Raw genomic sequence first — 23,564 nt, 5'->3', positions numbered from 1 at the left:
TAGCCTAAGATTCCACACCTTAGTTTTTACAGTGGATAAGAAAGAAACTCGGGAAATATGTTCTAGTTGTAGAAGGCAGAAAGATTATTTCCAACCTAATGGTGGTTATAATAAGTTACAGAAGTTTGCTAAGAAACTTCAGGCTCATCCCAGTGGTCTAGAAAATAGATTAATCTCACCAGTCTTCATGATATGTATCTGAAAGGAGTTAAAAGTAGTATTCACTAGCTGAAAGTACCAGCTGGAAGTACAGCCAGCTCATCTCCACATCTAAAGGTCACGGTGAGATCAGAAAGGCACTGTCTACATACTGGGCAAAGTTTAATAAAGGGAAAGCATTCCATAATTAGCTGCCATGTTTCAGTTAAAAACAAAATCCAGATTTTTCCTGAAGAACACGACATAAAAAACAAATGAGTAGAATAGAGTTGTATTAATCAGCAAGTATTCCAGTTAATAAAGGAGGAGTGTAAGGGAGCAGTCCCCGAGACTCCTCAGGCAATGGGGTGATAATATCATTCGTATTCGTTTCTAAGGAAAGCCTTTCTTATTTGACTGCATGGAAAAATGACCTCCAAATTGAGCTTCCTGTAGAAGATTGGAGATAGACCTGTCTTGTGGCTCAAACCCAAACCATTGACACAAGGTTCAGGATTTTAAAGTACAAATGGCTGTTTTAATCCCAGTATTCGCAATGACTGTATTAAGTGTAGTAAATAGAAGGAAACCTTATTTCATTGTATGTGGGACTATAAAGTATTGCAACCCTTATGGAAAGGAATTCTTGACTTAATTTCCAGGTTAATAGAACATGTTATCCCAGTTGACGCAAAATTGTGCATTTTCCACATTCTCTCTGGACAGTTCCAACTACATGGAAAGAAATGAAAGCCAAATTTCTTTAAGATGGAAGGACATACATGGACCCACCCCTAATTAATGGATCAAAGAAATGACAGGCTTGCAATGAGAAAGTTGACGTTCTTAGCTAAAGAAAAGACTTCTACCGGATCTGGACACACTTTTTACAATTTATAACGGAATGGTTTGTACAGAGAACTATGGTGTAACTGATATACATATGTGCTGAGAATACGATGCTGTTGGGTGGGTTGGGGTTTTCGGGGTGGGAGGGGTGACTCTATACATGTTGATGTATTACAACTTAAAAATCTAATACAACCTTCTGTAGGAGGTAGTTCTGGACTATGCGAGAGGTCCCGATAGGGCCAGTGCACACAACCCGTGATTTCTGGGAGATTCTCCAGGATCTGTAAAAATGTCACAAATATCTTTAAACATTTATACGCACAGGAAGCTCTATGTGGGCGTAAGCTCTTTGAAAGTGAAAAATATCATTCTGTTGACTTTAAATATAAAAATGTCTGTTAAACGATCACGGGGGGTTTTTTTTGTTGCTGTTGTTGTTGTTATTTTGAAGTATAGCTTTTATAAAATGCTTTTATAAGTCTTTGTATGTTCTAATCTATTTGTATTTGTGTGTGAATTGGAAAAAATTTGTCTGTATAATTAGACACAAATTATTGTACACATTTCTAAATCTTAGTTTGAATCATATCGACGGTTTTCTCTCAACATAAAGCAGACGCTCTGCTTGTTCTTGCTCTACGTGACTTGTGGGCGAAAAGTCGGAGGAGAAGCTTTGTCCCTTCTGGCTCGCTGTAGCGGGTTATTGTATGTTGACGTGTGTCTGAGCTGTTCCGTTAGCTAACAAACAGCTAGCAGACACTGAACACTGAAAGTAGCTGTTTTACAGGCTGGTTTTGCGAACTCAAAAACTCACAGTAATGGCGGATGACTGGGAAGAGATTCGCCGGCTTGCCGCAGACTTCCAGAGAGCGCAGTTTGCTGACACAGTGCAAAGGTAAACGCAACTAAACGGGTGATAGCATCAAAGCTAATCACAGCTGTCATTAAAGTTGATTTAAAAGTAACGCTATTAGATGAAGATTGTGGCTTCTCTTGTAACAACTGTTGTGACTAAAACAAACACAATAATAAATGTATACTACACTGTCCTTTACGGCACTTGTGTAAACTTTTCCGCAGGCTGTCGGAAAGAAATTGCATTGAAATAATTGCAAAACTAGTCCAAGACAAGAAGCTGGATGTGGTGCACACACTGGATGGTAAAGAGTATGTCACCCCAGCTCAGATCAGCAGGGAGATCCGAGATGAACTCTACGTGCACGGAGGTGTGATACAGAAGTTTAAGAAATGAGATGCAGCATTGTCACATTGTCCCTGTGACATTTTCAGAATTGTAGATTGTGACAGAAACTAAGTGCTTTCATTCTGTATTACAGGGAGAATCAACATTGTGGACCTCCAGCAGGTGTGTGTTAACACTGTGTTTCGTCCTGCGTCCTCTAGATGAGATATACAGTTTGTTCATTCAAATTTGGGTCAGATGTTTTATGAATGTTTTCATGATGTTGTTCCTTTCAGATTATCAATGTGGACTGGGTCCATGTTGAAAACAGAGCAAATGAAATTGCAAAGTCTGATAAAGGGGTTCAGCTTGTACTGGGACAGCTGATTGATGAGTGAGTATTAGGTCTATACTGTATAAAAAATGGCTACCATAAAGTCACACTATGGACAGCACTATAATGGGTTTTGTGAGCCAAGTTGCATATTTGCATGAAAGAGCAAAATACTAAGTTATCAGCCAACACTTTAGACTCTATGGGCTCATTTCACACATGCCCAGTGTTTCTCGATATATGCTACAAGATATTTAGGTCTATAGGATCCAGAGAAAAAGCTATAACACTTAAGTTAGCTAATTATAATAGTTAAGCTCCATCTCATTAGCCTATTGCACTTGTTAACTCTTTTTACAAAACTGAAGCTTTTGAGGTAAAATTAATGATAATTCTAAAGGCCAACAGTGCAGCTACAGACATAAACGATGCAAACTTTATTTTGATAAACTTTAGACTTTTGTCATTTCAGTGTAGGATGATCTTGATTTAGAGAGCTTTAGTGAGCTTTAGAGAGCCAGTTTTTCTATAACAAATTAATGTTCATAATTTGACTGTGGGTTTAACTTAGGCTGTTGCTGAAGGTTCAAAACACATCAGCAGGGTATGGCACGGAAAACAAACGTATAATTAATATTGACACAATCTGTGTCACTCGTCTATTATGTTGATCGTTTTCGTGATTGCCCAGATGGTGCTTCGCTGTGAATTGTGGGATGGCATTATGTCCTTTCCTTTCATAAAGAATGCTCCAGTTTGTCTTCTGCTGAAGGAGGAAATAAAGGAAGCTTTAACTGTTATTGGGCTGTCTGCAAATAAGTTGATGCTGACCTGTGTTTACTTGTGCACATCAGTTTTGTGCTAGCTAAAGGTTCACAATTAATTTGATTAAGAACCAAAAGACTTTAAAACAGTTCAGTTATTTTTATAATTCGGATTCGGATAATTCGGATTAGCACACTTCAAATCCTGTCTCCCCCCCACCCTGGACCCCCACCAACTCGCATACCGCCAGAACAGGAGCACAGAGGATGCAGTCTCCATCGCACTGCACTCTGTCCTCTCACACCTGGACAACAACAACACCTATGCCAGAATGCTGTTTATAGACTTCAGTTCAGCATTCAATACAATCCACCCCTCACAACTCATCAGGAAACTGACAGACCTGGGCATCAGTTCCCTCATCTGCAAATGGTTACTGGACTTCCTGACCAACCGCCCCCAACATGTCCGGCTGGATAACCGCTGCTCATCTACCATCACAATGAACACCGGTGTACCACAAGGCTGTGTGATGAGCCCTTTCCTCTACTCCCTCTTCACCCACGACTGCAGACCTGCTGATGGTTCCAACACCATCATTAAGTTTGCAGATGACACCACGGTGATTGGCCTCATCAGTGACAACGATGAGGCCGCCTACAGGGAGGAGGTGGATCGTCTGGCTGAGTGGTGCGACACAAACAACCTGCTGCTTAACACCGAGAAGACCAAGGAGCTCATCGTGGACTACAGGAGGAATGCTGACCCACATCCACCCATCCACATTAAGGGGACGGCTGTGGAGCGTGTGAGCAGCTTCAAGTTCCTGGGAGTCCACATCTCCGAGGATCTCACCTGGACGACCAACTGCTCCAAGCTGGTCAAGAAGGTTCACCAGCGCCTCTTCTTCTTGAGGACTCTGAGGAAGAACCACCTGTCCTCAGACATCCTGGTGAACTTCTATCGCTGCACCATCGAGAGCATCCTGACCAACTGTATAACAGTCTGGTATGGGAACTGCTCTGCCTCGGACCGGAAGGCGTTGCAGAGGGTCGTGAAAACTGCCCAGCGCATCGCCGGAGAACCACTTCCTGCCATAAAAGACATCTACAGGAAGCGGTGTCTGAAAAGGGCTGGGAAAATCATCAGAGACCCCAGTCACCCATCACATGGACTCTTCACCCTCCTGCCCTCTGGGAGGCGCTACAGGAGCCTCCGGACTAAGACCACCAGGTACCGGAACAGCTTCTTCCCCACAGCTGTCAGACTCCTGAACTCTGCCTCCTGACATCTGACCCACGTTAACTCATGGACTGAACATACACACACACACACACACACACACACACACACACACACACACACACACACACACACACACACAATGGACAACTGTACCCTCAAACACACAATAATAACATGGACTGAACCACCACTCACAACCACTAGCACTTTATATAGCCTCTGTAGAAATTATCCACACCCTCACTTACCTTAACTGCACTACTGTATAGCCCTGTGTAAACAATCATTCTGTACATACGATAATTTTTAACCCTACAACTGTTTACAACTTGCATAGTTCCCATTTCTGTATAGCTGTATATCTCAGATTCCTGTAAAGTTATTTATTTCATATTCTGTATAGTTTTTCATATTTATATCCTGTCCATATCCTGTACATAGCTTGTACTCACTACAGCCTGTACATACTTATAGTTATAGAATATTCACAACATACTTCATACCGTGTACATTATAACATAATAGACCCATTTCTGTAATATACTTACATATCTATATTATTGCTAATATATATTGTAATATATCTATATCACTAATAGAGCTGGGCGATATGAGATTTTTTCATATCACGATATGTTTTTTTCATTTCAGGCGATAACGATATCTATCACGATATAAGCCAAATAACTATATTTGTAAGATTTAAATGTGCCGTTGCTCACAAGTAAAATGTGAAATAATCAGCAGCTTGTTTTTATTTAAATATTTATTTCCCATAATAAGTTCAACAGGGTAGATGTACTTAAGGAACATGAGACTTTTTCAGATAAATAAAGGCAAATATTGCAAACTACACAAAAGGCAGCCGCTAAATCGTTTAAGTTTCAAAATAGAACAAACGAAACAGACTAAATTGTCAATTCCACTTAGAAACAAAATATTAATTCTAAAAATAAATCTTAGTTTGTTTTACAGAAGAACAGACAAAACTGACTAACTTTTGTCAATATCAAATAAACTGAGAACTAAAAGGAAATTCTCAATCTCTCCTTGTTGTATAGCTGAGCTTTTCAAACAGTTTTAACAGTTACTTTAGTCTGACAAAAGCCGAATGACGAATTAGCGCTTCCAGTCAGAGACTGAGGCTACGTCCACACGTACACGGGTATTTTTGAAAACGGAGATTTTCCGTTTTCGTTTTAAAAAATAATCCCGTCCACACATAAAGGCAGAAATGAAGGAAAACGCTGCTATGAACATGCCAAAGCAGCAGGTGGCGCTAGATTCCTAACCGTGCAGAAATGTTGGCCAATCAGAAGTCTAGAAGCCTCGGTGGGAAAAAGTAAACAAAGCTGGGGCATAGAAGCAGAACCGAGTCGTATGTGTGGACGGACAGTAACTGTGTGTATATGTAAGCATTTAAACACTGCAGAGAGTAGAATTAACAGTATTGTAGAAATTCATTTCACCGAAACAATAACGTGGCGCAGTGTGACGCATGCACCAGTTTATTGTATTTCCAGACTTGCTTTCGGCACAATTTACAGTGCACGCTACTCTGTTTTTTTGTCAGACTTGAAATAGCCGAAATACCGTCACACTACGGAACTTCTTTGGCTCTTCCGTTCGACAATCTCTCCGGCATTGGAACCATCATCTGTTTTCTCTTCGGTCACGCTCGGTTGATTTTTCTAGTCGGCACACTCATTTCCTCCATTACCCGCTGGCTGCTTCGCAAACAAACACACGTGCGGCTTGGCACTTGTGCTGTACGTAACAAGTCACGCGACGTGACGCTGCGGCTGTGATTGGTTCGGCTCTGCGCTACTTAGTTTGGATTGGCTGACCTTTTTTTTATTTTTTTTTTATTTTAAGAGGACAAGAGCGGCGAGGTCTATCGCGATAGCTTAATTTCTCTATCGAGTAAAAGTTATATCGCGATACATATCGTTATCGTTCTATCGCCCAGCTCTAATCACTAAGCACTTCTGGATGGATGCAAACTGCATTTCGTTGCCCTGTACCTGTGCATGTGCAATGACAATAAAGTTGAATTCTATTCTATTCTATTCTAATTCATTTGTATCCCTGTAGGAACATAGGGCCCATAAATAATGAAATATTGCCTGTCACCAAATTTCATTCTTAGTTCATTTCTACATAAAAGCAAATCAATCAGATTTGAAGGGAAACTCCTTATATGACTTCAAAGAGGGTAAAATTTTTATCTTATTAAATTTTATATTCTATTCAAAGTCTTATTCAATAAATTAAATATATTTTTTTCACATTAAAGGTTTAGTTAAGTCTCATTTCTGCACAGAAGTATTTACAAAAGTATAGTATATAAGGGTCAAGTCTGAACAGGTTAAATGAGAGTGAGGTGTTGTGATTATACTGCTCATGTTTTGTCATCTGCAGCACATACCTGGACCATTTGGCCGAGGAGGTGAATGACAAACTGCAGGAGGCTGGTATGATCAGTATTGCAGAGCTGTGTAAAAGCTATGACCTCCCAGGAGATTTCTTAACTGAGGTGAGCCAGTTTTTACGTGCCTTTTAATCCAATAAGAAATCTGGTCATTAAATTAAGCAATGTGTTGTGCCGTCTGTGTTTTTAAATGGTTTAGTCTTCTTTGTGGTCTCAGCTTGTTTTGACACGTTGTTTCTTTGTTAGTAAAAAAAAAAACCCGTGGGTTTCTGATCCATATTTTAGGAGTTGTCGAAGCGTCTTGGGAAGATTATCCAAGGAGAAATGGACCAGTACAACAGAGGTGTCATATTTACCCCGGCTTTTGTTGCTCGCCACAAAGCTAGAATACAAGGGCTCTTCAGTGCAGTCACAAGGTAAATATTGCAAAAAGGCTAAATATTTATTATGGCTTGTTTTTTGTTTTTCTTCTGCAGATGTACAGATTTTGATATGTCCATACCTGTCTCAGCATTTCTTGTGTGTATTGAAAAGCAAGTCAGTTAAAAAATGTAACTAAATGAAACAAGGTTATTAAAGAAACTATAGAAACAGTTCTTTGATGCTAAGCAAGGTTAAGCTGTTTGTGTGGGATAGCTCAAGATGCTATGAAGGATTTCTGTCTGCAGGACATTATTTTGAGCTGTGTTTGTGTTGCAGCATCCCAGCAGGTTGACAGATGGTAGCTAAAATGTTTTGCATGTTCTGTCATATTGAGTTTTTTTACATTATGGTTCCCCTGTGTATACTTAGTGAAGCTTTGACACCAAAAAATGCAGTGAGTGGGTAGCTGCTTTAAAGATCATTCCAGTGTTGGTGATAGTGAGTGAATTCATAGTAATGTTCAGTTTGTTGTTAAAGTAAGACTTTACATGAATAGTATTAAGAAAATGGTATCTGTTTCTCTTTCACTGCTTGGTTCTTAAACGAAGCCCTTCGGTTAAATTTAAAGATTAATGGGCAATCCAGAGAACAGGGTACCGAGGCAAAATATCCCATGAACATTTGAGAAGTTCATAAAATCAAATATACATACATTTAACCTTGTTAGAGACTCCTCACTGTGCAATAGTGCAAATATTTTATGCACACTATGATTATTTTTCTCATTTAAATTACTGTGTAACCTATTGGTCACAAGCAGCATCTACAACAGTTGTGTTTCTAATGATGATATATAATCAGGCAGATATGAAACCCATAAGGCTGCACCGGTGCAATATAGCTGAGAAATTAAAACGCGTGAAGTTTTCCTAATTTTACTACATTCGCTAATCTAAAGCTAATAAAGACTAAAGGCATGGTGCTGAATGTTGTCAGTGCATCCCCACAGGTTGGGCATCAGATAGAAAAGGGAGAGGAATTCTTGATTGGGTTGGATGAAGTGATAGAGAATGTCCCCATAGACATGTAGGTGAAGGAAACAGAGGTGATGAGGTGTAGGCTACTTGTGTTGCTATGGAGAGAAACGAGGACAGATAACAGCAGATTGTGTGAGAAGGATGAACATGTACTTTAAAAGAGCAAGGAACACAAAGTGAACACCCTGACTCTGTAATACCACATTGGCTTTAACAATCTCCATGACTTTCATGGAACTGTGAAAGCCATCTGTGATTTAGTAAAAACACTTTCACTGTTCAGTGTTTTGTTCTCTGCTACAGGTTTTTAGCATTTTTGGAAGCTAGTGTTTGCCACAGAGAGAGCCATAAAGCTAGCCTATATGGCTGTTTAAGGATATAAGTGCTACCATATAACTATATTCAGTGTAAATTACAAGTACTGTCACCTCAGTACTGGTGCTTTATATTGTAAAGTAAAGACCCTATGTTAATAGAGAGAAAACGCCATCAATTAGACCACCTGCTAAGCACCTGACGACAGTGGGAATGAAAAACTCCCATTTAACAGGAAGAAACCTCCACCAGAATCAGGCTCAGGGAGGGGCAGCTATCTGCTGTGACCGGTTGGAGGTAAGGTGTAGGGAGACGTGATAAAAGACATACATAAGAGAAAGTCAAAGATTAATAATAACTGATCTTCACGTCTAACAGATGTGAAAAAATAAATGTTCTCACATGAGACCCCGCTGTCTTCAACAGCTGCATTCGTTGGCACTTTCTTATAATTCCTGCTGTTTTGCTTTTTCTATAGGCCAACACCTGTCAGCAGTATGATTGGAGCATTTGGATTTCAGGAACACCTTCTGTACTGTAAGGACCAGCTGCTACATCATTTAAGTTAACCTGTTAAGCTCTTTGGTTTCATGTGTGTACTAGTCTTCTTTTTTTTTTTCTTCTTTTTTTTTAAACTTGTATGATATTTATGTTTGTTTTTAATCGTTTTCAACTTTGTCTAATGTTAAACATTAGACAAACAGTCCTCTATTGTCATTGTTTAATACTTTAGAGGGCGTATTATGATATTGTATTTTTTGTGGTTCAGCTGTCTTGGAGGAGTTGGTGAATATCGGGCGCCTGAAAGGAAGCGTGGTTGGGGGGCGGCAGGACAAGGCTGTGTATATCCCTGATATCTACACCAAAACACAAAATGCCTGGGTGGATTCTTTTCTCCAGCAAAATGGATATTTAGGTAGGTGTTGTTAAACTTGATGTCGGTGATCAAAAATACCCTAAGGCTTTTTCTAGTTAGCTAGCTGTCTCATTCAGAATGTTTGAGCTTTTTTATCTTCTGATCCACAAGAAAGAAAAGAAGAAGAAAAAAAAGTGGCTGTTTTGCCGTCTAATTTCAAAGTCCTGTCAGCCATACTTGGAGTAGAGGTATACCCACAAGACTACTTTGATCACTCATGAGAAGATGACTAGAAAAATGATTTTTTTTTTTTTAAAATTCCTAAAACCTCAGATCAACTCCAGTTTCGGTTTCAGTGTTACTGGCATCCATTCACAATAACAATTACCTCGAAGCACATTCTGCGGTAAGGTTTAGACTCTACAATGTTAGAGAGAGAACTCAAAGAATCAGGCAGTCCCTGCGAGCAAACACTTGGTGATGGATTGGCAGGAGTGCCCTTTAACAGGTAGATCATTCAGCAGACCCAGGCTCAGAGAGTAGTAGCCGTCTATGCCGATGGTTGGGGATTGAGGGGAAAGACAGTATTTCCTATGTTTGTTAAAAATGACAAGAGATTCAGTGTAAGACTGAGTTTTTGAGGCTCTTTGACAGCAGGGCTGAAATATTTGAAACTCTTTCAGTTTAAAAATTTTAGGGAGTTGTTGGTTATTTGGTCGTTGCACAGTTATTACCCTAAAAACAGTGAGATGTGTTTTGTGTTTGTTTTTAAATTTTCTTTATTACTGTTGTTAGTTTCTCCTACTTCCTACTTTGGGGACTTGAGATAAGCAGTTATACTGAGCTGTGACTGTCTCAAAAATATTTTCTTTTATCTTGGGCACAGAAGTTATTATCTTGTGTGTACTAGATGAAAAATGACAATGATTAAAAACTCAATTTTTCCTCTGAGGCAAGAGCCATTGTAGAGGCAGGTGATCAATGTGTTTGTCGGTTCTGTCATTTTGTAAGCAAGGTTACATTTCTAAAAACAAGGAGGAAAAAAAACAATGAATTTCAAAGAACTCAGTGCCTCAGTGGACCATGGGTAAAGGAAGACGCAGTCGTGTTTTGGTGCAGATCCGCATCATGCAAAACTGTGAAATAGGACACTGAGGTTCCCATTTGTGCCCTCAGTAATCATGAAAAGGTAGTAACATTTGCTTTTCAGCGACACCTGGCACTTTGCAGCAGTGGCATGCAAGAACTGTTACAGAAAGGCAAGCAGAGCTGCTACCCACACATGGCAAAGGGGGTTAACTAAGAATAAACAGTGGTGGACATGTAGAGGGTTGGTGTGGTAACTGCTAAAGGGAACAGTAAAAAATTACTTTCCCAAGTCAGAGTGTTACAGATATGGGACTGTGGTATCGATTAACATTCCTGCTGCATTCATGTTTATGTTGCATTTTACTATATTTTTGGGGTTCAGCTGATTTCAGTTACTTTACATCAGTCACATGCTGTGAGTTTTGTAGAAACCTAAGCAGAAGAGATGACATCAACCATAGAAAAATCATCTTTATGAACATTTCATAATTTCAAAATAAATTTCGAGGGATAAACCTCTTAAATTTATCCAAGTAGAAGTATATGTAAAAAAAACGATTTTCAATTGTTTTGTAGTTTATTGCACTTTTTTGCAATTAATGTAGTTACTATGGACTTAATGCACACATATTATTAAAATATGGGCTATAACAGTTGTATAGCAACTTGAAATGCTCCCACAAATGGCACTATAACATATAAAAAAAATAATATAAGCTCTGGCGGACTTGGTTCTATAGTAGGTCGTAAGGGTTAAATAAATATCGTCAAATAATCGAGATCTCAATTTCAGTGAAAATAATCGTGATTCTCATTTTTGCCATAATCGAGCAGCCCTACGCTCAGGGTTATTAAATAAACTGCTATACTATATGAACTGATGACATCGTTATCCCACAGAGTTTGATGCATTGGTTAGACTGGGGATTCCCGACCCATCCAGCTACATAAAGAAGCGCTTCAAGTCTAATAAGCTGCTGTTCCTCAGAGCGGCCTGTGTGGGCCAAGCTCTGGTCGACCAGGTGGAGGCCTCTGTGGAGGAAGCTGTCAATTCCGCCACTTGGACTGACCTCCAGGTCAGCTCTTTAACCTTTAAATTGATGATATTAGAGGAGTTGCATCGTTTTTGTTTGTTTTTTTTGTTTTTAGATTTCTGTTTCTTATCCTCTTCTGTCTGGGCTGCTTTAGCCAGTTCTGCCCAGCTGCCTGTCGACTGAGGACATTGGGATACTGATTAACCAAGCTATGAGAAACACTAACATCCAATCGTCTGCCAGAATCTTGGGGGGCACCGTGGTTGTCAGTGAGAAGTTCATCAGCAACTGCCTCTCTTTATTTGATGAGGCCATGCAGCAGAAAGCTCAGAAGGTAGAGATTCCTTTGACACCCGGTTTTACATGTATATGTATATGCTCTGTCCAAAGGGTGGAACTAGATTTTGTGTGCTTTTCAGGAAGTTAAGAGCAATCCAGTGTTTTTGATAACTGAAGAGGATCTGAAGCAAGCATCTATCCTGACTGAGAGCACCGCACCTTCTAAGAAGGAGAAGAGAGAAGCGGAGCGCAGGAAGAAGGCAGCAGGTTTGTGAAACCTATCTCACAAACTCCCACTGTTTTTTGTTTTATTATTTTTATTCATATAGTTTTTAGTCCCTTTGGCATTTTGTGAGGGAGACTGACAATGGTGAGAAATCCCAGGATTTTATTTTGGTTCTTAGTGTCCAACATGTGTCCTCAAAGCTCTCTAAGGTAATGATGTATGAGTGAGTCTAATGAGTGATGTCTTACATGAAATCATTTTTTCTGTTTTAATTTGCAGAAAAATGTTTCAGTTTCTGTTTGCAAAAAGCTGAAAGTGGGTAAAAGAAATTGAATGAGAGGAATATCTGTTCATTTCTTTTGATCAAGTAAAGACTTTTTTCACTTTGCCTTTGCAACAATTAGAATGGCCCAAAGCTCAGAGATGTGGGTTTTAGGCCATTTTTATGGTTGCCGTGTCACCTATTGTTTAGGACAATACTGTCAGTGGCTTCTTGTGTAATGACGGCGCAGCAAAGAGTAAAGCGACTCCTTTATTTATGTAAAGCAGTCAGAGCTGCTTCCAGAAACCAGAACGATGAGACGAGAGGGATTCAATAAGGTGCCCGTAGTAATAAATCTACAAGAAAACTCACCAATATTTCTTTTTCTTTTTTCTTTTTTTTTACAAACTTGGACTTAAACAATCATCAAATATCATCAGATTATTTTTTGGAGTGGACCCAGAACTGATTGAGATGCTTTGCCATGACCTTAAACGGCTGCTCATGCTCAAAACCCCTTCAGTGGAACTGAATTGAAATAATTCTGCAAAGAAGAGTGGGCCAAATTTCCTCCACAGCGATGCGAGAGACTCATTGCCAGTTATTACAAACACTCGATTGCAGATCTTGCTGCCAAGGATGGTACAACCAGTTATTAGTCTAAGGCAGCAGTTTTTCACACAGGGACAAGCAGGTGTGGATAGCTTCTTAATGAATGACGTCATCAGTAAAAACCTGTATTTTCTGTTTACGCAGGTTTTGTCTAATGTTAATCTTTGTTTGTTCATCTGAAATTCTGAAATCTAAAATGTGACGTATATGTTTTTTGTTTTGTTTTTTTTACTTGAAAGATTTGCGTCACAGTTAACCGTCATTCTTATAGAGATTCTCCTGATGTTTGCTTTTGTATTGCAGTTGCCTCTCTTAGAACATCCTCACCAATAAAACATGTCCCAGTGAAATGGGGGTGTGGCAGATTGCAGATTGTAGGTAGCGAGCAGGATCATTTCTGCATGCATATTAATGAATGAGGCCCAATGTGTGTGTTTTGTTGTCCAACACAGCTTTATGCAAATGTTGCTTGTGCTATTTTTATACCAGCTCTGTAACGTTTGGAGTAGACGGCATCGCCACCTGCCAACATCTACCCTACAATGACCCGTAGGACAAAGACAGGAAAAATAATAGACTGGTTATCTTAAAGTGATACTAGAGCAGTGAAAATAAAGACATCTGCAATGTGGCAAGTCAGTGTTTGCTGACTTTAAGAAGTTGAGTTTTCTCAGACTGACTGGGATCCGTTAACTGTTTGTCTTCCAGAGGGCAGTGGCAGTGTGAAAGCAGGTGGAGGAGGCAATGCCAGAGAGATCCGGATTCGTAAAACCAAGAAGAAAGGGCGGAAAGATGAAGACAGCGATGAGGAAACTGGACCTTCTCAACAAAGTATGTCAGCCGTCACAAAGACATTTTATGTTCTCAGGGAAATACGGTCTCCATCTGCACATTAAGCCTGCTCACTGAGGTTTTTTACTGTAATAAGAGCTTAATGGCTGCTTTACGAGGAATCTCCTGGGTCGTTAAGCTTTTTTTTTTTTTTAATTTTTCTACATGGAAGACAAAGGTAACTGTAGGATTCCAGGGGGACTAATTAGCTTGTGTTTTACCTTTGCCAAGATCGCAGCAGACAGACTGAAACCCCCTTTATGGCCCAGGAGGCGATCGTAGCCGTTTTAGAGGAACGAGTGAGTGACTGCCCTGAAGAAATCCTGTCTGAGTTGGCAGAGCAGTTAGTCAGGTAACAGACACATCTCTTTCTGAAGTTCCCTTTTCTCAGAGCTGCCAACAATCCCTTCATTCACCTTCTGTTAATGTCCCTGCAGGCCTCTGACTAAAGCCTACCAGGAGGTGCTGCGGACAGTGTTCATGTCCTCCACCAGCTCTCCATCAGGGGCCAACAAGAAGAAGAGCATGAAGGATCTGCAGGAAGAGATCACCAACCTGTACAACAATATCCGACTATTTGAAAAAGGCACCAAGTTCTTCTCAGGTAAGTCATGTTCAGGGACGTGCAGAGGGGGGGGCTAGAGGGGCTTGAGCACCCGCCCCTTTAAACCTCTCTGCACGTCCCTGGTCATGTTCCATGTATTGGAAATCAGAAGCAGGACCATCTTCATCTCTCGCATCCTGACAGGAGACGAGAGAGGAGGCGGGGTTCACAAGGTCCAGATTTTACCCTTACTGTTTGGCAGATCACTGTATTTGTAATAGATCTGTTACACTGGATTAACTGATCATGTCAGGGTTCATGTTCTGATATTTGTTCTTCTGTATGAATCAAATGTTTAGCCGTGAAAGACAAGTCATACTCGGGAAAGCTAGCATCCTTTGCTTTATTTTCGTATATATGTCGAGGGAAACGAGCATTAGGCTTCAGAGCGTACCCAATGCTCAGAGACAGTTTTTGTACTCCTGGCTCTGTGATGCCAAAGAAAGTGATGATGTGAAAGTCTCAGGAGCACAGCTCTGACTGTGAGCACAGAAGCTCCACCCACCTGGAGGGCAGTCATTCAGAAGAAGGAGCTCGTTGCTGCATCAACAGCTAAGCTGTCAAAAAGCTTTTAAGAGAAAAATTGTAATGGCTAAGTTACAACACAAACAATATCTTCTAGTTTCTCAAAGTCAGTTTATATAGTGTGTGGCTAAAAGCACCAGCCCTAAACCCACAACAGACCACAGATGGGCTAGTGGATGTTAAAGGTTAGAAGAGAGTGAAGTCAAAAGCGGCACCGAGGCCCAATGTAAGATACATAAGGATTATTTTGAAAAAAATATCTGGCATTGTAGTATTAAACCCTGTAACTAATACCAGATATTACCTCCTCTTTGAACATCACACATATTGGGTTGAATTTCCACTTTTGGATTAAACAGTGACAAATGAGCAAATGTTGTTTTTTAGTAAAGCTCTGATAAAAACCTCATAGTGAGACACAATATTGTGATATTAACAGATGAAAAACAAGAACAAACATCCAAAACTAAGTGGCAGCCACAACATCGGGGTAATTTAATTAGAATGTGAAAACGTGATGACACACTCATCTGTTACTTCAAAATAGAGCCAATACATTTAAGTATGTAAGGGAACTTCAATCCAAAACTGTCCAAATCTCCAGGATTTCTAGAGGAACATAAAAGAAATATAACAGGTTTTGTGTATTGACCTTGCTTTACACCCAGCAAGAGTAGTGAGTTATTTATTGAGAATTGTGCACTTAAATGCAAAGAAAATAGAAGCAGCTGAACAACTGCTAAAGTTGGAGCTCTCCGACATAATTCACTGGAGAGATTAGGCTATAAAACGTGTGTATCATGGTGAAAATGACTGTAAAAATGGTGAGGGCTGAGTAGAATCATCCAAAATTTCAAAGGCTTTACATGCAATATTTGTATGTTTGTTTTTTATGCATGCAGATGATACCCAGGCCCACATCGCTAAGCACATCCTGAAGACCGTGTGCACTGATGTCAGTAACATCCTGGTTAACTTCCTGGCTGCTGACCTGATGATGTCCGTGGAGAATCCCAGCACCATCACCAACGAGGTCTGTGTCTGTCGCTCCTCTCGGCAACCTGAAACTCAAACTGTGTTACGATTATCTGTGGAGCTGAATTCAACGGTTCACACTGAATATGCGATTTGGTACTGCAGGTCAGACTAAAGATTTTAGGCAAACTGTCAGAGGAGACCAAAGGGCCTCTTTTGAAGCTGCACAACTCCCTGAACGGCAAAGTAAGTAGTATGCCTGTCTAAAATAGTGTTGCACTGTGGGTGACTGCAAAATGACAGCTAATACCTTGAAATTTAAAAATCGCTAATCTGGGGAAAGGTTGAGGGATAACATTTTAAGTAAGGTGGATTTGCTTTCTGTGTTTACAGTCCATTGAAGACTTTGTGACTAACTTGGATACCTGTGCTGAGGTTTGTGGATTCATGCTAAAGAAAGGAGACAAGAAAAAAGAGAGGTAGTGGAAGCACATTCGAGCCACAAAACTCTTCACCCTGATCCACTTATGGAGTCTAGAAGTGTGTGAATGCGTGTCTTGCAGACAAGCCCTGTTCCTGCACCGCCAGGCCCTGACTGAGCAGCTGAAGGACACCGAGGATCCCGCTCTGGTCCTCCACCTGACCAGCGTGCTGCTGTTTCAGGCCAGCACGCACTGTATGCTGCATGCCCCGGGCCGCTGTGTGCCTCAGATCATCAGCACACTCATGGGGAGAATATCTGCAGTATGTACAGCTGATTGAACGTGATTTGAATGGGAAGGAAAAGTGTTGCATCACAATCCATCAATTTTAAAAAATGATAAACTGGATCATCAGATATACCAGTCTGCTCACTCCTTCATCACGTCTGTGTAGGGTAGAGGTCGGCAACCTGCGGCTCTTTAGTCCTTATAGTGCGGCTCCGTGCGGTTTGAGAAAATAAATTAGAAGTATTTAGCTGAAGTGTATTTTATTTATGTTAGTTCTTTTTTAACTTGTAGTTCTAAATTGGAAGATTATTGTAATATTGAAATATAAAAATAAAATTATAGTCTATTTTTTTCATTGATCAAAATAAGCGTCACACTCACAGAAGTCGGTGTACCCGCCGAAACGCTGTGCATTTATCGAGACTTTCAACCCCAGGTAGGCCAGTTATGGATCTTCGGATCCACATTATGTCAGCAGCTATTCTCCACCGTGAACTATGTTAAAAACAAACACCGCTCGCGCCTCACAGATGACAGCTTACAGTCCTGCGTAAAGATGAAAGTGACTTCGTACAGCCCTGAGTTGCAGACGCTGTGCGCAGAGGCTTAGGAGCAGAAGTCCCATTGTAAACATATCACGGCAGACCCGACGATGTTTCCATGAACATGCTTTTCAGCATCTCTTTATTGACCACTTTTCACACACGGTTGCTGTACGTATACAGCCGGCTGTAGCTTTTCAGCTCACAGCCCGACACATACCAACAACAGCATAGATAGCACAGACGTTAAGGCGGCAAGGCGTGATTACGGGTGCCGCTCAGTGCTGCAGACGACGCCCCGCCACACACATTAACCTGGTAAAATACATATTTAGGCAGAATTTTGTAAATATCTATTTTTCAGCAGCATAGTGCTTTTTCCAATTATTTTTTTTAAAAGTCAGGTCAAGGCTCCAAAAGCCCAAAGGCGATATAAGAGTGGCGGCTCACAACAGTTTCTGTTTGCTACATGGATCATTTTAGTTCAGGTTGGTGTCTTTCCTTTTGTTATATTTCTTTAAGAGTTCAAAATGTGTTAATTACATAAATAAAATGTAATTTTCTCTGTAGCACTTCATGGATTTCATAACCGACACACCTTAGTTGTTCACACAAAGCATAAAGGTAAAAAACTATATATACAGTGTTATCTTCATTTTAGATGTCAAAAAGTATTTGCGGCTCCCAGTGTTTTCTTTTGCGTGGAAACCAGGTCCAAATGGCTCTTTGTGTCTTAAAGGTTGCTGACCCCTGGTGTAGGGGAAACACAGTCCAGTTATATTATGTTACACAGCCATCCCTCCCGGAGTTGATATGATTCTCATTGGATATAGAAACAGGTGCATAATCCATTAACACTGTAAATGTTTAGCTTTACGATGCCCGTCGTGTGATTGTGCTGTCTGAAAGCTTCATCTCAGGATCGCTTGAAGTAGTGTTGAGGCGAAGCAGCTGTCGGTGGTCTCCATCTGCTGCAAGGAGAGTGAAGCAGCTGAAATGTGTGCATTTTGTTGCAGGAGCAGCAGCAGCTGCTGTCTACCTACCAGAGCCTGGTGGTGAAGCAGCTGGTGAGCCAGAGCAAGAAGCAGGAGGATGACGAGGAGCAGGACGAGGAGGCGAGGAGCGCACGTGCTCAGGTCCAGACCCTTACACCTCAGGTGAAGGACCTGGTGCTGTCTCAGAGGAAGACGTCTGTTAATGAGGACTGACTGAACAGTTGAATAAAGAGGAAGGAATGTCACAGGGTTAAAGACCTGTGCTGCTTCTAGATCAGCTGGTGGTCCTGTATTTTTCTATGATTTCTCTATGTGGGCATCATTTTAAATTATTGAAGGAAATCACTGTGTATGATGAATTTAACACAATTGTCCTCAGTGAGGTTCTGATTAACTTGCGTATTAAATGCTCTCCTCCTCCTCAAGTGAGTTGCTTCTTCTGTGATCAGCACAAATGCAGAACATTCGGCTTCACACTTTATTACTGACCTTTTTTAACATCAGATAATACAGTGGTGTAAATGAACTAAATGCTTGTACTCGTGTACTGCAAATTCCTGGTTCTCATTCTTCATGCTTCATAAATGTAACATAACTGAGCTTTGAACTGCTTAAATTACATGTGGGCATAACTGGCCAATGAAGACAGTACCACGTCTGCATGATGAGTCTGAGAGTGATGCATTAGGTGTGTTTGTCTCCGTCTTGTGACCATTATGTGAACTTACACTAAAGTGCATGATACTGCGTTTCAACACTTGGGGGCACCAACAGCAAACAGTCGTTTGAGTGATATTGATGCAGTTATAAAAGAAAGGAAGAGCACTGCAGGAACCAAACTGAGTACACTACACACACGGATGTCACAGTCTCCATCCCAGTGGTTTCAAGCTTAACCCCAGGATTTTAAATCTGCTTGCTGGCATTTGCTTCTTATATTCTACTTCATCTCAGAGGTGTTAAGGTCAGAGCTCTCTGCAGGCCAAACACATAAAGCAGTTTCCTGGAGCTCCCTTTGTACTTGAGGTTGAACAAATCTGCTCTTCTTTTTTTTTCAGTGTAAAAAAATCAGCATATACATGTTTTTTTTTTTCCCTTCATCCCACCTTGAGGTGACAGGTGGTTTGATTTGGCACCATTGAAATAAAACTGAAGTGAAATTTATTAGAACCATTACTAATCCAGGCCATAAAAAAGCTGAACATATGTGTTCACACCACTCCACATCCTTCACCCAATTATCAAAAGAGCTTTCCTTAAATGTTAAGGCTATGTTGACTATAAGACTATAAGGAGTTAGTCTCTTTTTGGTCACTATACAACAGAGCATGCTTCATAAATCTGCTTCTAAATCAGAGTCTGTACTGGATAGCATTGTATTACGCCAGGGCTGACTTCTGTCACTAATTTGTGAATTTTTATATCATTATTAGTGTAGCCAGGCAAGAGGTTTCTGATTCAGTGATCTTGTGATCATGCATGCATCTAGGGGTGACTTTTGAGTCACACTGCAGCAGTTTGCACCCAGTTGCAAAGCAGAAGGGATAAAAAAAATAGTGCCTCCAAGTCTAAGATTAAGGTGAGCTCTCCGCTCTCTTCTCTTTCCCCTCACCACCAACTAGTTGTGGTGAACAGCTACACCTCCCTAAGCCTGATTCTGCCTGATTTTCAATCCAGCCAGAGATCCAAATCCCCTTCTGGATTACATCAAGAAAGGCATCTAGTGTCTGCCTGTTGTATATGATGAGCATTTCTTTTTCTTTCAATCTAGTTTATGTAAAAACCGTTCCTCTCTATTTAAAGACAATATGGAGGTTGGGATGATGCTTATCCTCATAAAGGTGGAGCTGTTGACTTTCTCATGTTTGCAACACCACAGAAAAAGTGGAAGCCTGGCATGTGGCTGCACCATCTGTAGTTTGTGGAGGCAGACACACCGTTTTGCCAGAAGAAGAGTTTGCTGAGCAGGACATGGATGTGTGAGCTCATCATACACACAAGCACATGCTCCACATTGCCATGGAAACACATCTTCTGAGAAAGGAGGCCTCTGGGCTTGGCAAGGGAGAGATGTCAAGTGAGGAATTTTATTCTAAAATAAGAGAATCCCACGCTATCCAACCCCTTTCTAAGGTGGCTTAATAGGTGGATGGATTGTGTATTCATGCTTAATTAGCCAATTAAATAGAAAAATAATCAGGTGTTTATGTTTCATTGGAGGGAAAGACATCTTTTCCATTTCATGCTTTCCTTACTATACTTTTAATGTAAACAAATGTTACTAAATGACCAAATAGACAATGAATGGATCCCATTAACAATTAGTGGCTGCATATAACTGTTAAAATTCAGTCACCACAGATACTAAGAAAAGGTGAGCTTTAATGAAGACTGATATGAGCCAAACAATTCAATTCAATATATAGCACAAAATCAAAGCAACATTTTATATTGGAAGGTAAAGACAAAATAATAATAGAGAGAAACCCCCAACCATCAGGCGAACACCTATGAGCAAAGAGTCAGTGACAATGGGAGGGAAAAACTCCCTTTAACAGTTAGAAACAAGTTAGTTAGTTAGAAACAAGACAAAATACAAACTGTGGAAGAGAGCCAGAGATTAATAGTAAGAGTTGTGTATAAACTCATTGGAAGTGAAAAGAGGTTAATTCAATTCAATTTTTTTTTTAGTTTTATCTATATAGCACCAAATCACATTAACAACTGCCTCAAGGCGCTTCATAGCGAAGCCAAGTCAAGCCACTCCTGCAACCCTAGTTGGATAATTGGTTGAGAATGTGAATGAATGAGTTGCTCACACTTCATACTTGGCATTATATTTAGCATATCTCCTGCCACATTCCTTACATATGAGCTGTATGACACTTTGGTGCTATATAAATAAAATTACATTGAACTGAAAAAGAACTGAATTAAAAAATGTGCTCCTCTCTGGAGCCTTGCCCCAGTAACCCCAATCTTGGCAAGATGGCATCAGTAGTTCTATGATACGGGTCTTCCCAGTTGCAGTTAATCTGGCCCATCAACTAGGACAACCTTGCTTTGGGAGATCCTGTCATGGGCAAAAACCTAAACAACAAAACTTCTCCACAATAAGACAGTGATTCATGGAGGTGATTCGTGTAAATGCAAAATTCAATATTTTTTAAAATAACATAATGCATCAATTTTAATCACATTTGGCCCCAGTGGGACTGCCTCAAATGACAGCAGTTAGTCCCACACAGTTTCATAGGGTAAATTGCTCGTAGTGTCCATGTAATCCATGTTTATCTTGTCAATAAAATCAATGTTGTTGTTTACATAAAGCCCTAAAAGCCTCTCTCAAATACACCTTTGTACATCGTGTGCTGATGATTATAACACTAGGCAGCTCTGACAGTGCATAGCAACAACTGTTTGCTAAAGCAATGCACAAGCAAATATCTAACCGACCAATCTCAGTGAACATATTGATTCATGAGCTGACAGATCACTGCTTAAGCAGTTCAGGCTTTTATTTTTATAAACTTTCAGCTCTGCCTTTGCAGGATGATTTGGATGCTGCATGACTGTCACCAAGGGCAACAAGAGAAGGACTTGAGCCTTCCAACGCTGAATTTTTAATTTAAGGTGTCAGTGTTTCAAAGAGGATATAGCATGCAAAGGATTCCCAGAAGATAATCTCAGGGCGTTTTCCCAATAGGATTCATAGGACACTAGTGGGTGTGAGCAACAGCCATTAGCAGCTTTACCTTATGTTAAAGTATTTACATTGGCTGTGAGAAAGGAGCTTGGGTCACTTTCAAATTCACTTTCCAATTCAATCAATAGCCTTTATGTAAACACACAAAATGAAGAAATGCAACATTTCAACTATTAATAAACTTGTGATTGTTAAAAAAAAAAAATCATAGACTGTATATAAAAAATTGAACATCAGTCATTCCAGCTGTTTTTGGACCACATTTTAATGCCTCATTATATGCACTTTGACCCCTGAAAAGATAATATCATAAGAGCTAACGCCTGCAAATTTGATTAGCAGGTTGCTGACACAGTTTTAGAAAAAAAGAAAAAGAAACAAAAGAAAGAATGAAATGTGTAAAAATAATAATAATAACTATTAATATACAACAACCTAGTAGCTGTGCCACCAGATAAATGCTGTAAAATAATAGAATACATCACATAAAAATACAGAATTTCTCCATAATTAAAATATAGTTTTGTAACTTTAATTCACCTGAGATTTCATACATTTTTACAGATTCTTTATGCTAAATGAAAAGTTAGGTAGCATAAGTACATGTGTAAAAACAACTTGATGTGATTTTTCTAATATTTAATATGATTAAATACCAGCCATTTAAGAAAGTCAAAATCTTGTTGTACAACTAGTAACAGACTTTATAATTACAACAAAATCCTAATTTTTGATTATAGTAATTGTAATATGGGTTTTACCATGTAATTTAAAAAAAAATCTTGTATTGTACTGTTGAAGTGCACCATGGCATATAAACATTATCAAGAAAACATAACATAACAGTTTCAGAATGTTCTTGCATCCGCATTGCTTATCTTATAAATTGTCCATTTTCCTTCCCTAAATTTTTCTTATGGAGCTAGCTGCTTGATAAAAGTCTTTGGTGTTGAAAGTTCCACACTGCTCCCTTAATAGTATCTAGACTCCACAATGGCCTCTCCATCTACAGTCTGTTTTCTTCCTACATCCTTGCAGATTTGAAAGCTAGCCTAGCTGTGGTTGATGTTGCACTGCAAACACAGCAGATGTTTACTGATATCTACGGAATTACTGATAAGTTTCATTTTTTTTAATTGCAACAGTTTTTAAATATGCATTTGCTATGTAAAACTCGAATTTAATAGCATTGCATATTTGTCAAATTATATTCAAGTTGTGTCAATTTGAGCCATTTTCTCTAGAAAAAAACATTACAATTTTATCATTATTCGCAGCTTGTTTTCCTGATATATATGCATATCATGTATAGATACCATAGAGATGCTTTTTAATGCTGTTTCAATGAACCTGCGAGTCCCTGAGGACTTAATATGCCTCATGTGTATTTTAGAGGAACTGCAGCTTTATTCTTTACAGTCACAGTTCTTGAGGTTGCCAGATGGAAATAAGCAGAAGACTGCACTCTGGCATTCCCCTTTGTTTGGAAATAGGATTTTATTTAATGATTAACAAACAATTTATTCAATTTTATTTATAAAGTGCCAAATCACAATGACAGTTGCCTCAATGCAAAAAAACACACAACTTAACTGGAGTCTGTTTAGTTCGTCAACAGAGTGACACTCAGCTGAAATAATGCCAGAGCAGTACAC

At 39.8% G+C, this 23,564-nt stretch overlaps 1 protein-coding gene across 1 annotated transcript; it reads left to right on the top strand.

Annotated features, from left to right (window-relative positions):
- The first annotated feature begins 1,685 nt into the window (after positions 1 to 1,685).
- On the top strand, positions 1,686 to 18,645 carry ufl1 (UFM1-specific ligase 1). The gene is made up of 19 exons (XM_080881867.1): positions 1,686 to 1,885; positions 2,071 to 2,216; positions 2,328 to 2,356; positions 2,470 to 2,567; positions 6,939 to 7,053; positions 7,234 to 7,364; positions 9,142 to 9,200; positions 9,433 to 9,579; positions 11,509 to 11,684; positions 11,797 to 11,976; positions 12,062 to 12,188; positions 13,730 to 13,852; positions 14,084 to 14,204; positions 14,290 to 14,456; positions 15,884 to 16,014; positions 16,122 to 16,202; positions 16,350 to 16,435; positions 16,520 to 16,700; positions 18,225 to 18,645. Exons 1-19 carry the CDS (start codon positions 1,809 to 1,811, stop codon positions 18,414 to 18,416), a joined length of 2,367 nt encoding a protein of 788 aa, XP_080737993.1. The 5' UTR covers positions 1,686 to 1,808; the 3' UTR covers positions 18,417 to 18,645.
- The last annotated feature ends 4,919 nt before the right edge of the window (positions 18,646 to 23,564 follow it).

This window comes from Rhamphochromis sp. 'chilingali' (genome assembly GCF_963969265.1).
Source record: "Rhamphochromis sp. 'chilingali' genome assembly, chromosome: 5".
Taxonomy (NCBI): Eukaryota; Metazoa; Chordata; class Actinopteri; order Cichliformes; family Cichlidae; genus Rhamphochromis; species Rhamphochromis sp. 'chilingali'.
The sequence above is the reverse complement of the archived record's forward strand: the minus strand, read 5'-3'. Positions and strand labels throughout refer to the sequence as shown.

Coding starts and splice junctions, on each gene's coding strand:
- ufl1 (XM_080881867.1), top strand. CDS start 1,809: ATGGCGGATGACTGGGAAGAGATTCGCCGGCTTGCCGCAGACTTCCAG. Junction 7,054..7,233: donor CAGGAGATTTCTTAACTGAG/GTGAGCCAGTTT, acceptor TCCATATTTTAG/GAGTTGTCGAAGCGTCTTGG. Junction 14,205..14,289: donor TTGGCAGAGCAGTTAGTCAG/GTAACAGACACA, acceptor ATGTCCCTGCAG/GCCTCTGACTAAAGCCTACC.